The following is a 13,598-nucleotide window of genomic DNA, read 5'->3' as shown; positions in this document are numbered from 1 at the left end:
TGATAGTGTTTAATTTAATCTAAACAAATAATTCCATTACTATTACTGATTTAAACAATCATTAATAAACAGATTAACTATAGAACAGACTTGAATTAAATCGTTTACTTTTGAAATATAATGTAATGTTTATTTTCATTTCTGAGATAAAAGTAACTGTTTTAAAGATTGTTAATAAACCATCACTAAATGAAGAATTGTGTAGAGTACCACATAAAAGCTATTTTTATTCACTGAATACATACATTTCAAATGGGAATGAAAAAGATAATTATATAGCCTGAAAGTAAACTAATTACTCTTATATAGTTGAAATCATGAGTCAATTGAAGCTAGACCAACATGAAAAACCTGGAAGCACTGGACGGCCGTTTCGTCCTATTGTGGGACTCCTCAGCAGTGCTCATCCACGATCCCACCTCGCGAGATCCGAACCCAGGACATATCAGTCTCGCGCCAGAGTACTTAACCGATAGCTTCAATTTACTCATGATCTCAACTATATAAAAAGAAAGAATTATTAAAATCTCCACAAAACCCCCTTCTGATAATTACTCTCAGATTACAAGTAGAACACAATTTGATACAAATATTTCGTTATATACATATAATAAGTACAAGTAACAAATTTCTTATGAATAAATAATTAAGTTTTTTTTTAAAACATACCATTATATTACGTCATATATTTATAGAGAAAGAAGATATAAATATCATAAGTGTAACACATGATAAAAATAATTGAAAAATCGTATTGTTCCAATATCATCATCTGTCTTTGTTTCTTTTACACATGTTCAATCTTTTCCACTTTACATTATATGATTTAGTAAATGTGATCCTGGAGTATATACTCTTTAAAATCTTTTTCTTTATCAATAAATGGTTATATTTATTTTGTTCGTTTCTAATGACGTTTTGAAAATGATTGTGTTCACAATACAAAATTATTGATAATTTAATTTTAAATGCGAAGTATTTTTTTGTTAAAAACTTATTTGAGCTCGTTTAAGATAACAATTATGATGTTTCTGTTTTATCTTTCGTTAGTGTATTCATATATATTTCGTAATAAAATCACTATATAGGATTTCATCAATACGAACACGGTTTATATCATTAGTTAGGGGTATCAACACTGTGTAAATGAGTTTGTAACACTGACTCAGTGGTTAGACCATTCGAATTTCAGTCATCAAGTTGTAGAATCAAACTCTACGCCACCTACTTTAGTTTGGGAACTAACTTAGCATCACTAGCCCTCATCCTTGCATTGCAGCTCAAAGTCAGGTACATGGATTTGTAAATGGTTGATGAATTAATGAGAACAAGAGAACCAAACAACAATGACAACTGTTATTTTTCAATGATCAATCAGAATAAATATCTTACACTTACAAAATATTAGTGGTAGCTCTATTAGCTTATCGGTAATATGCGTAACAACATAAGACTAGAGTTCAAATAGCATAGGAAGGGAAACACTCCCCATAAGCTTAGAGATATTGGCTGCTGACAAGTTTGAAGTAGCCTGAAATCTAGATTCCATGACTTGCATAGCTTGAAACTACCTATAAAATGTTCCTAATGGCAGATTTTCGTTCAGTAAAAAGACGAATAAAACGAAGAGATATCTCTTTCAAATCATCCACTCTGTTTGCCTATGTACTAAATGTCTGAATGGAATTTTACACTTGCCTGAAATGTTCGTTTGTATATGAGTCTGTTAGGTCGGGTGTGAATAAAACATTGTAAGAGGAACTGTCTTTAGACGAGACAACTAAACATAGGTTACTTAAATAAATAACTAGTAATCGACCGCTAACCAGTGATTCATATCAAGATCCCTATCCCGTAAAATGTGCAGTGAAGTTGTGATATATACAGAGATTATCTTTCAACGGGATTCTGTGATAGTTACACTACATCAGGAATTGACTGAAGCTCAAATATATGGTTTAATGGATTCTAGCATAATTAATCAATCAACAGCCTATCTGCGAGTAATCGCTTCATTCTCAAGTATGGTGACAGATGAACGCTTATAAGAAGTTCCAAACTAGAAAAAAGTGACCCTCTAATCCATTCTGGATTTTTTTCATTCATTGGTTGATACTCTTATCTGAAAGAAATTGTCTTCATAGTGGAAGAAACTGGTTTTAAATATTCAAAAAATAAATGAATTACTTTGTTATTTATTTCCGACACAGCTAGTTTAATTTTTATCTTCTAATGAAAACAAAAGCTTTTATAGTGTTTAACAAAGCGAAATCGAGATAGAACTGAATAATCGCAAGCAATCTATCATTTATAATACTTAATCACTAAATAGAACCAAATTATCTATTATAAGAAAACATTTAATCCCGGAAGAAAGAATAAGTGAACATTATTTTAGATCATTATTTTTTCAGTTAATCACTAAAAGTTTGAATTTAATTCTATTTGTAACCATTTTTGTCTTTTCGGTAAAAAAAATTTCATGTATCAACATGAAAGAATATGAAAACTGAACTCAGTTTTAGTGCCAACCAAAAAAAGAAAAAAGATTTTGAAATAATAATAATTTATTACTTTTCACTAATCTATACACTTCAGGAAATATCATGCATGAACAGGTTCATAAGCAATCTTATTTAAGAAACATAAATCGGACAAAACGGATATATATACAGATAGATAGATAGATATAGCCTAACTGGATACTTAATGAGTTAAATGAAAATCTAAAGTTTGTGACTGATGCTTTAAATGCAATAGAATTTTTAGTGATATATGCTAGATTTCATTAAAAGTATTGTCGTTGTATGAAAATCAGGCAATATGGAGATATGTAATTTGTCAACAGAAAATGATGAATTCAGTTTTAAACATCAACGTTCTGGAGTTTGAACCTTTCAAATGATTAGAAATACATAGTAAATTTATCTGATATTTCAGCTTCGGAGATTGTTTCAAACATTTTTGGTAAGAATACAAAATGTGAGTCGTACGTGTGTGTGCATAAACCAAATTAAGATATTCTATGACATTATGTATCAGTAGAAATTGTTAGACTCCACTGACTCATGTTAAAGATGAGAAATAAATTAGTGGAAAACAGAATCATTTGAAATAATAACAATTCAATTATAGTTTAGATCATAGACTGTCTTCATCTAGATAATCACTGAAAATCAGGGAGAACTTGACAGCTGTGTTATTCTAAATTGGTACTGTTAAAAAACACGCAACCTTTTGCATCATGGTGATTCCAATACCATTAGATCACTTTAGAACCGATTGACATTGGAGATGTTAACCACTGATACCAACTTAGTAGTCTGAAAATATCATATGCTTCAACGGACTAGTAGAGCTGACTTTCAATCCAATATAGGGTTGTGGGTGCACACTTTTGAAAGGAATAGTTAATAAAATAACAACAGGTAATGAACTTTATAATGAATTAAAGTAATGAAAAGGTAAATATCAATATATTTTGGTCATCCTGATGGATTGTAAATCATATTATACTGAATCAATAATTTTATAAGTAAATCAGCGAAGCTTAAACAGTATGATTTTATTTTTTTTAAAATTCTCTTATATTTAATTGACTACTTATAACGAGTTTGAATTCGTAACAAATCTCAAAATGAAACAAGAAATATAATCCTTTCTTCCAATTAATCCACTTTAGAGAGTTTACAAAATGCCAAATATATTTCATTGTATAGGGTCAATACTTACTAACTTCTTTGATGTCTAATAGGTTATGTCTATGAATGGAATGTTAAATCGTATGCTTATTTCATTTGTTTATGTAATTATTTTTAGTAGTTTCTGATGTATTCGTGAAAATATCTTCTTTTCAACATGAGCTAATTATCTTAGATATAAACGAATAGGTACAGAAAGTTTTATAAGATATTTTTGATTGTTTCTCTTCATCACTACAGCGTGTTATGTAGTGACGATTAATTGCTTTCTTACAATCTGAAACATTGAATGATTGATACTCTAATAAAAAAAATAGTGATCATTAAATGATCATCATTTGGTTTTCGTATAATAATAGCATCCAAAATATCCTTTCGTTCTACATTTGAGTGATATATCTGCAAATAGATGTTGAACAAACCTCCATACTATAAAGATTTAACCGCCGATGTAAATTTTGATGAGCAATATCTTTTACCATAAAAGACCGTTCGTTACAACTGTTAGAATCGAGTTTTTATTCACTTTTAAGTAATGTAGGGTAATTGATAGAGAGACGGAAACCTAGATTTAATGGATTTCGGTAATTTATCGGTAGTGTGAATTTTCAGTTTTGTGGTAAATGATCCTACCTAATGTTTCAGTCAGAAATACTGCTAGAAAGTTATTCAGACTACAACTGAAGCCTTGTAGAACAGAACTATTTGCACCTTGTAGTTCACAGAGTAGTAAGGGATTATACATTGTCTAGTACTTCTCCTATAGATCAGCCCGTGGTCTGGGGCCGTTTGCTAAAATTAGTGGACAGTGTGATATACATCGCAGATCTAAGCATTTTGAGACATTTAAGCAAACTGATAAATGATTACTTTCATAACTTAGTTACAAAGTATTCAATATAAAGAATGATATAAATTTTAGAATTAAAAGGAACTAAGCTATCACGGACTGAGGTAACGAATTTAATATGTATATAACTTGGAGGTATTGACCTTATCGTCCCAGGTTTGCTAAACTTCAGGTAACATTTTTGCATACTTAGGCCAATCAGCTGACCTAGTTTATTTTTGCCAAGAAAATCTGAAGTTCCCAAAAGACAGTTGTGATTTAATCGTTTTGACATGTAACTACGTACACTGATTGCCTACAATATGCTGCTAAAGGTGAAAATATTGACCTTAAAGTCAAAAAAACACAGAAACATAGTTACACACATGTTTTATAACCACTCATATGACTATGTTTTGTTATTCTCTAACTTTTATGACTCATCATACCAAACCGCTAATTATTTCATTATCGCAGTTTTGCAGCCAACATGGTTTTAATATGCCAATTCAACTGACAGCAGCTGTTTAATGTTACCTAATTATGTAATTCAAAGATCATTTACATGACTGACTGAAGTCAACTGAAGAATAACTGAAGATAAGGAAGCACTGGTTAGCTTTCTTCCCTAGACTGGGATTCCCCAGAAACGTCCACCCACTTTCTCACATTGTTTGCCGCTCGAAACCTTGAGGTTTTCAGGAGAGCAAAATATATTTAGACCACAGAAATCTATTAGTCCATGACTTGAATTCAACCAATTTATAATACTTTATAATTCTCATGCAATTTGACTAGTGGTCAAATGTTCTCGTTTTAACTTGGTTTATTGCAAAAATGACACTAACTAATAGGCAATTAATTCTAATTCACAAACTGGATTTTGTGAACTACTTTTTGAATTTTGAAGATAATTTTTGCTTACTGTAAAACCTGACAAGTTTAGATTCCATCTCGTATGATGTTGCAAAAACGTGAAAATCTTGTTCGTTTAAATTTTACAAACATCTCCACAAAACCACTTCATTTAACTTCACTTCGTATTGTTTGTTTGAATTTTCCCATTGATGTGTTAGGACTGCAACTGGTCAGTCTCCAATTGGAATATGTGCATACTGTGCGTATTGACTTGATATAGCCTAAATTCACAAGCATGATAAGCAAAGATGGATAGTGGCTAGCAGTGGAATCTAGGACGCAGGTTTCATCCTGCTTGGGACTCGTCAGCTGGATGTACCTGCATCTCAGAGTTGATGTTCACTCTGGGACTCGAACCTAGTACCTTTCATTATCTACTCAGCTACTAAAAGGTACTGGGTTCGAGTCCCAGAGTGAACATCAACTCTGAGATGTAGGTACATCCAGCTGACGAGTCCCAAATGGGACGAAACGCGCGTCCTGGACTCCACTGCTAGCTACTATCCATCTTTGCTTACAACACTTCGTTTAACATTAACTTAAACCATAATACCATCTTGATTTTGATTTTTCCAATTCATTTTAGAACATATTCCAATCATTCAAAGTTCCAATTCACCTCAAATTTATGCATCAAATTTATATGGAAATAAATTAACCAATTCAAAATATACAGATGAAATAATACAACCAAACTTTCACAAATCATATTCAAATGAACATCATGATCGTATCATTTATGAACAAGATCATGATAATCAATCTTTCAGATCAACAAATGGTTTAATAAATATTAAAGATGAAACAAAAATAAGTAAACCGTATGAATATCATACAGAAAATTTTTATGATAATGAATTAGATGATTATAATCGAATAAATAAAACATCAAGTTATGTTAAAAATCAATCAGTAATAGGATCAACGTCATCAACAATTCTTGCTAAATCCCCATATATTATAGAAGATCGATCAAGGTATACAGATAACAATAATAATATACCATCATTACAAGAGAATAAAACATTAACTAATGTAGTCTTATTTGAGACAATTAAACAACCTACATCACTCCATTATTATGAACCAATAAAAGCTGAACAAGATGATATTCAACTAGCGTCACAAAGAAAAAGTCGTATTCTACAAGGCGATTGTGGTGATTTAGATAATCAAGTTCATAGTTCTATTAAATACAAACCAGGACCAATTTTATCCGAAAAAGAGTTCATAGATAATCAAATAATTACCAATTCAGGTGTATCTGAAAGCTGTCGACAAAATATTCCAGAAGTAAGAGAAATAAATGAAGACAGAAATTATGAACCAATCCAAAATTATGCATCATATAGGTCTGTAACAATAAAAGATGAAACTCATAAACCTGTGATTAAATCAAACGAATTAATTAATGATCTTAATGAAAAAAATAAACATTTACCTTTAACTTCAAATTATAATGCAGGTTTGTATATAAAGAGTGAAGAGTTACGGAAAGTGAATGAACCTAAAGAATCAATTGAGTTATCTAATACTCCAATTTTAAAGGGGGACCTAAACCATAGACACAGACAAATGAGTCCGAGCCCCCCAAGACACCATCATATTCTATCTCCTAGTACAGTTACATCTAAACCACCTACTCACTACCATCCACGTACAAAATGGCACCTAAAACCAATACCCACTGATGATGAGATTCGTGAAAGATTGAGGAGCTCTAGCCGCAAACGACAAGAGGAACGTCAATCCCGTTCTGTACAAAACCCTCAGCCTTCAGCTTATCGTCCACGTAGTTCAAGATCAGATTCACGTTATCGGTTTACAGATTTAGATTCAGCTATAGCTGAGTCAAGAGCTGACACAATTGAAGCCACGAATCAATTAAATACAGATAGTGAATCGCATTCGGAAGCAAGACAGTCTGCTTCACTGTTTGATTTAGATGCTCAAATTCAAAAAGCCAGAACACCAACCACACCATCCTATCAATATTCTTCTGGTGTATATAATATTCAAAATGAACCAAATAAATTATTAACGAAGAAATTTTTTGGTGACACCAAATCGTATAGTTCTTTATTAGAAACTGATATTGACACTGGTGAAAATTTCAAACGACCGGTTATTTTAGAAACTGACTTAGATAAATTAAATACTCAAGTCAATGATGGATCATTTGATGCCGCGATAATTGATACATATCAAGATAGAACTCGTAGTTTATACAATCTCACATTCACACGTACTCCTGGGGCATTCCGTCGTCAAAAATCTAATGAATTCGGTGGAAACACAGTAGAAACTAGTGAAATTGAACTAATTCAATCACCAAATGATCAATGGCAAAAAGCTAAAAGTTATCAAGGTCTCGTTAACAGTGAAGAATCTGATCTACAAAAAGTACCACCTCAATATGAGGTTGCAAGATACAAAAAGAAAACAACAACCGGTGGCGCACAAGGTTTGATTGATCGATTAAAAGAGAAAGCGCGTTCAACACATGAATTAAGAATAGCTCAATCATTAACAAAACTACATATCCCTGAATGGTTAGATAAAGCGAAATTGTTTACAAGCTACATCTGATCTAATAACCACTAATACAGTGAAAGAATATAATATAAACGAGAAAAGAACACATTCGAACATCCCACTCAAAAGCATTTTTCCTAGTCCATCGTATACACCACGTACAATAAAGCACTAATTTCATCGCTTCGATCTTTATCTAGTATTTGTAAACCTAGTGATAATTCACTTACGAATATATCGAATTTATCACAAAAAACAATTGAAACAGTAGCTGAACCAATATGGCCAAAATCAGAAATTTTAAATCCACCAAATTTTGTTAGACCTAGTCAATTAATTAAACAAAAATCTGGACAAACCAATAATTATTTACGTCCTATTCAATCAAAACTAAATAATTCAATGCGTTCATTAAGTGCACAACGATATAAATCAATTGAATCACAAGATATACGACCACAAGTTGCTCCAAGACATAATTATACTAAAGGACAAGGTAAATTAATTGAATTAAATCCACAAGATTTTATACCAAAATATGAACAAAGATGGTGTAAAGAGAAACTAAATAGATTTAATCGTGCAACTACAGAACCACCAGATAAATATGATGCTAATAAATCAGTATTATATTTAGATAATAATTCAAAATTGGATATAAATCAATCTAATTCAGTCAAGAAAATTAATTTGATTTCATCACCAAATATTATAACTCATAAATTTAATACTGATTCAAGACCTACAATATCATTATCTAATATAAAAGATGTTGATCATGATTCAGGAACAGAAAATTCAAATGAGCATCAAATAATTTCTTCTGAAGAAGATCAAAAACAATCTGATAGAAAATATGAAAATGTTACTACAACTAATGTCTTAGTAAAACCAAAAGAATATTTAAATCAAAGTAATCTTGAATCTAAGCAATTTATTCAAAAGAATGCTAGTAGTATTGAAAATTGTCTTAGTTTAGATGATTCAGAAAGTAAAGAGTCTTCACAAATGATAAATCCGCCAGATAAAATCTCATGTAATGAACTATATTCAGCAGATGCAGATGGTGAAACTGAGTCTGAGGTTACAGATGGATTTGATCAATTATCTGATTTAACTTGTTTAACTTCATTGCTTGATACATGTTCATCAAGACATCGTAGTCTTCTTGCAAATAGACCATCAGCCCTTGAACATTTATTAATAAGTGTTGGTTGGTGGCCTGTTTATCCGGAGGCTGAACATCGTTATCTTCCTCCTACTGCTGCTGAAGCTATTTCTATAGCGGCTCATGAGTTTGACATAAAAGAAGATTCTCATCGTTATGAATACTTACAACTTATTGCTGGACCAGACAGTCATAAACCACTAAATTTAGGAGAATTCGGATTAAATCAATTGTCTGGTGCGATGATACGTCATCCAATTGATGGTTTACTATACATAAGTTGTGGTAAATCTACATGCTCAACCAAACCTCTACCAGTGTCTCAAGCCAATAAATGGTGTGCATGCGCCAATTGTTTTACGTTATATTGTTCAAACAAATGTCGAGAAGAGTGTGAAAGTAATCCAAGTGATCACCCTTCAAACTGTTCATTTTCTAGAGCTAAACGTGTTTGTTGTCGTTTGTTGCGAAATCTTGCTCCAGGTCAAATTACAGGCCTTACAGCTCTTGCTAAAACTGGTATGGCTCGTCTTGGAAGAGGTGGTATACTCTTATCATTTTCATTAATTAAACATGCCGAAACATTTTTACAACGATCATTAGAACATTCATTTGTAAATGAAGAATTAGACGATACTTCTATAGAAAAAGCGCTTCATCAATGGGAAAGACTTCACCAACCGAGTCCAGGAGGTTTAATGGCTCCTCCTACATATCTTACACTTAATGAGCTGGAAGAATTAGATTCAAGTATTGCTAATCCATGTAAATCATACAATCCTTCTTCAAGTATGGTTTTAATTGTAGTTGTATGCGCATATGAGCTAATTGCTCGAAAAGATGGTCGTCCAGTGCATTTATTTAAGCAAAGTTTGATACTACCGTTTCCTTCTCATTCAAATTTAAGGAATAAAAATGAAGTTGTCGCCTCGCAAAATACACAACCTACTGAAAAGCCTGAAGTATCACATATGAAAGTTGCCACAATGAAAATAGATAAACAAGCAATAGCTGCTAGAGAAGCTTATATGCTTCGTTTACAACGTATGCTTCGTGAACGAGGTGTTAGTTTAAGACATCATTATCCAGAAATTTATACAAGAATTGCAAATTTTGTCGAAACTGGCATACCATTTAGTTCAATACGAATTACATTTGATGATTTTCTTTTACAACAACAAGTTAATTGTATAATACAACCAATGAAAGATTTGTATATAGAACCAGTTAATAATAGTAATAATAATACTAATCATAGTAATCAATATTTAAAAGAAACAGAAACGAATAAATCTTCAACGAATATCCAATCAAAATATGTAAAAAATTATAAATCTCATGAAATGGCTTCATTGAATCGAAAAAAATTAACTGAAACTAATTTCTAATATTCTTCTTCTTCGGCTTCTTTCTTTTCTACAACTAAATAATGTTCATTCGTTTGTTTCTATTATTTTTGTTTGGATGAACAATATACAATGCTCATTTATGAGTTTCTATATTCAATGACTTTATTATTAGTTTCTACAATGATAATTGATTCTTATTTAAGCCTTATATCCAAATCGGTCCAAATGATTTTCCGCTCACTTCCATATATATATCTATATAACTTGTTCAAACAATAATATTATTATATTGTACGTTGAATAAATTTAAACAATCATAAATCTGCTTTAATTTTCAAAGAAAAATCGATTTTTCAAAATTCGGACTGAATTATTTTATAAACAAATGTTTGTTTGTTTATTTTTTTTTGGATTTATTGATTACCTTGTCGTTTTCTTTATTATCCTATTTTGTTTAATTGTGTTATAAACTACTTCCTTTTTTCTTTTTTTTGTCACTTTCATTACGATATTACTTTGAAATCGTATGGAATTCTTGTTTACATTTCAAATATGGAATGTTGATTGTTGTTTTGTTTTTTTATGGATCATTTTTTAAAAAAAAAGTAAACTTAGTGCTTCCATCTTAAATAAACAGTTTTCTTGTTTATATTTCTTAAATGTTTTCTTAAAATTATAAATAAATTAAACAACGAAAACTTTTAATCAAACATGATTCATAAATGTAAATATAAATTTTATTATCATTGAAAAGAATAATGAGTATCTAATGTATCTTGAAAAGGTTAAGCATCAGTGAATTTTATACATTGTGATTGAATATGATTTTCCCTTTTTTTCTTTTTTTTCTCCTTGTTTCCACTTTCCATACTGATTGTTAAATATATTTAAAGGAAAAAAAAGGGGGGAAACATTTTATCAAATGTTCTTTTTGATTGTTTTCTTTTTCTTTCTTTTTCTTTTTTTTATCCTTTTCATTTAATATTCGCATTTGATTGTTTAAATTTTCATTTTTAATTATTTTCTAAAAAAAATAAATAATTTCTTATATGATTTTTAATTGAACTATTGTATTTCATTGTTATCTTACTTGTATAATATATTTATATAATAAAAGTATAAGTATGTAGAAAATTTACAATAATTCACATCATTATTTGTAAGCTTCTATTTGTATATTCATAAATGTATACGGATGTATTTTTATGTATGATGAAGTTGTTTTTATCGATAACTACAAATCTTGGACACAATGTTCAAAAATAAAAGGAGATGTATAAATTAACTTTTGGCAACTGTTTTTAATAATGCCAATTGAATCTTTGAAAATTTGTAAGGTTAAAAAGAAAAAATAACAGAAGAGATTGTAAAGTGAATAAGGGTAGTATAAAAGAAATTACTTTTTTTTCACCTACTACTCTTTCTTTTTTGCTTTTGTTTATTACAATCGTAGAAATTTAATTAATTTTTTGTATGTATCGTCTTTCTTTAAAGTATTCAATGAGATGAAAATCAAGTGATTTTCATTATTCTTTTGGATAATACTTGTGGAGAAAAGTATAAGTTGCATGAAATTTTGGTAGTTTTTTTTAACTATCTGAAAGGAGTTTAAATGGTTCTAATTAAAACTAATTCAGTTTTGGTATGAAGTTTTAAAAAAGCAATAAGATTTTAAAACGGCAACAACAGCAATTCAATGTTTTCAGTTGCTCTAACTAATATCACACGTTTGTATAAACTGTTTACTTCCTGATCGTAATTTACTGAGGAAAATTAAGGCCTAACTTTTCTTAAATAGATTTCTATCAATAAAAGTGAGTAATTGTATTAAATCTGATAGACACCAATTACATGATTATCATTTATATTTGACTGACTTCCCAATTAGAAATATACAATGGCAATCAAGCAGGCCTACTTGACACAGTTAGCAACTGGCTGACATAAAAAGTAGAATAGAATCAATTAGTCTCTCATTTCCAAGATTATTCGCAGTAGAACTCTGCATAGTTCGAGGAATTCCGAAATTAAGGGTTATCACCAGAGTGCTTGGTCAAACAAATTGTCGCATAATGGAAATGGTCCTGATAGTGTTAATTCTAAGGTGAGTTCTGTACCTAGACAGAGACTTTCTTATAGTTAGCAAATTCCACTAAGACACAAATGTTCGTCAGTCTTTTTGTTGTTTAAAACATGCTTATCGCAAGTAATCTGGTCAAAACTGATTTAGTTAGGCTGGAAGGCTATCTAAGCTATCTAAAGCCAGATTCTCTCGCCAATTACAAAAAAAGATGTAAACAAGGATCATTCTGCATTCAGTTTTGGTTGTTCAGTATCCAATCACTGCACAGAATTATCATTTTGTCATTCTCTTCTGAAATCAGTTAATATGAAGTGGACGAGAACTTAGGTGGGAAGGACGAATTTTTCGTTTAAAAATCCCCATAGAATTTTCAAAAATGAAAAATAATTAAGCAAACAATTGTTTTCAATAACTTCATCATCAGGCTCTACAGGTTTTCCATGGCGGTCTAGCTTCAGTTGACTCATGAACTCAACTATTAAATAACTATGATCTCCAAAAAACCCTTTTCTGATATTAATTATCATATGCTCACTAGTGACTAGCTTCGAGGTATTTCCTGCAGTTCTAGTGAGAAGCAGTGGAGTTCACCCGGGTCTGTTGTGAGATAGTAGCTCACCGAAGACAATGGTGGATGATGGCTCAATTTCGTGGATTGTTTGAAGTTAGACATTAACACCGTTGAATGCCGGTTCAGTGGTCTAGAGGTTAGGCGTTCTCGCGTGAGACCGGTAGGTCCTGGGTTCGAATCCCACGGGGCAGGGTCGTGGATGCGCACTGCTGAGGAGTACCACATTAGGGCGAGATGGCCGTCCTATGCTTCTAGCTTTCCCATGGTGGTTTGGCTTCAATTGACTCATGAACTCAACTACTAAATTACATATAGCATTGTTAAATTCATTAATACATGCCTTATTTTGGCCTTTGGAAAATATTTATTATATTTATTTAAACACATAAATATTGGAACAACAATTGTTAAGCGACTGAATCATTCACTTCTATTCAGTAGTAT

At 31.0% G+C, this 13,598-nt stretch overlaps 2 protein-coding genes across 2 annotated transcripts in view; both read left to right on the top strand.

Moving 5' to 3' along the window:
* The window catches only part of Smp_160970 (hypothetical protein), a gene marked incomplete at both ends in the record, with an annotated part of 29,018 nt that extends 20,981 nt beyond the window's left edge, over positions 1-8,037 (top strand). Inside the window, one exon of the mRNA XM_018793708.1 lies at positions 6,035-8,037. Coding sequence (XP_018648194.1) covers positions 6,035-8,037 — 2,003 coding nt within the window. The remainder of the gene's footprint in view (positions 1-6,034) is intronic.
* A 348-nt stretch (positions 8,038-8,385) lies between these two features.
* On the top strand, positions 8,386-10,539 carry Smp_119170 (hypothetical protein; the record flags this gene model as incomplete). The annotated part of the gene is made up of 1 exon (XM_018793707.1): positions 8,386-10,539. One exon carries the CDS (start codon positions 8,386-8,388, stop codon positions 10,537-10,539), a length of 2,154 nt encoding a protein of 717 aa, XP_018648193.1.
* Positions 10,540-13,598: the final 3,059 nt, after the last annotated feature.

The sequence above is a fragment of the Schistosoma mansoni genome, chromosome 1 (assembly GCF_000237925.1).
Source record: "Schistosoma mansoni strain Puerto Rico chromosome 1, complete genome".
Taxonomy (NCBI): domain Eukaryota; kingdom Metazoa; phylum Platyhelminthes; class Trematoda; order Strigeidida; family Schistosomatidae; genus Schistosoma; species Schistosoma mansoni.
The sequence above is the reverse complement of the archived record's forward strand: the minus strand, read 5'-3'. Positions and strand labels throughout refer to the sequence as shown.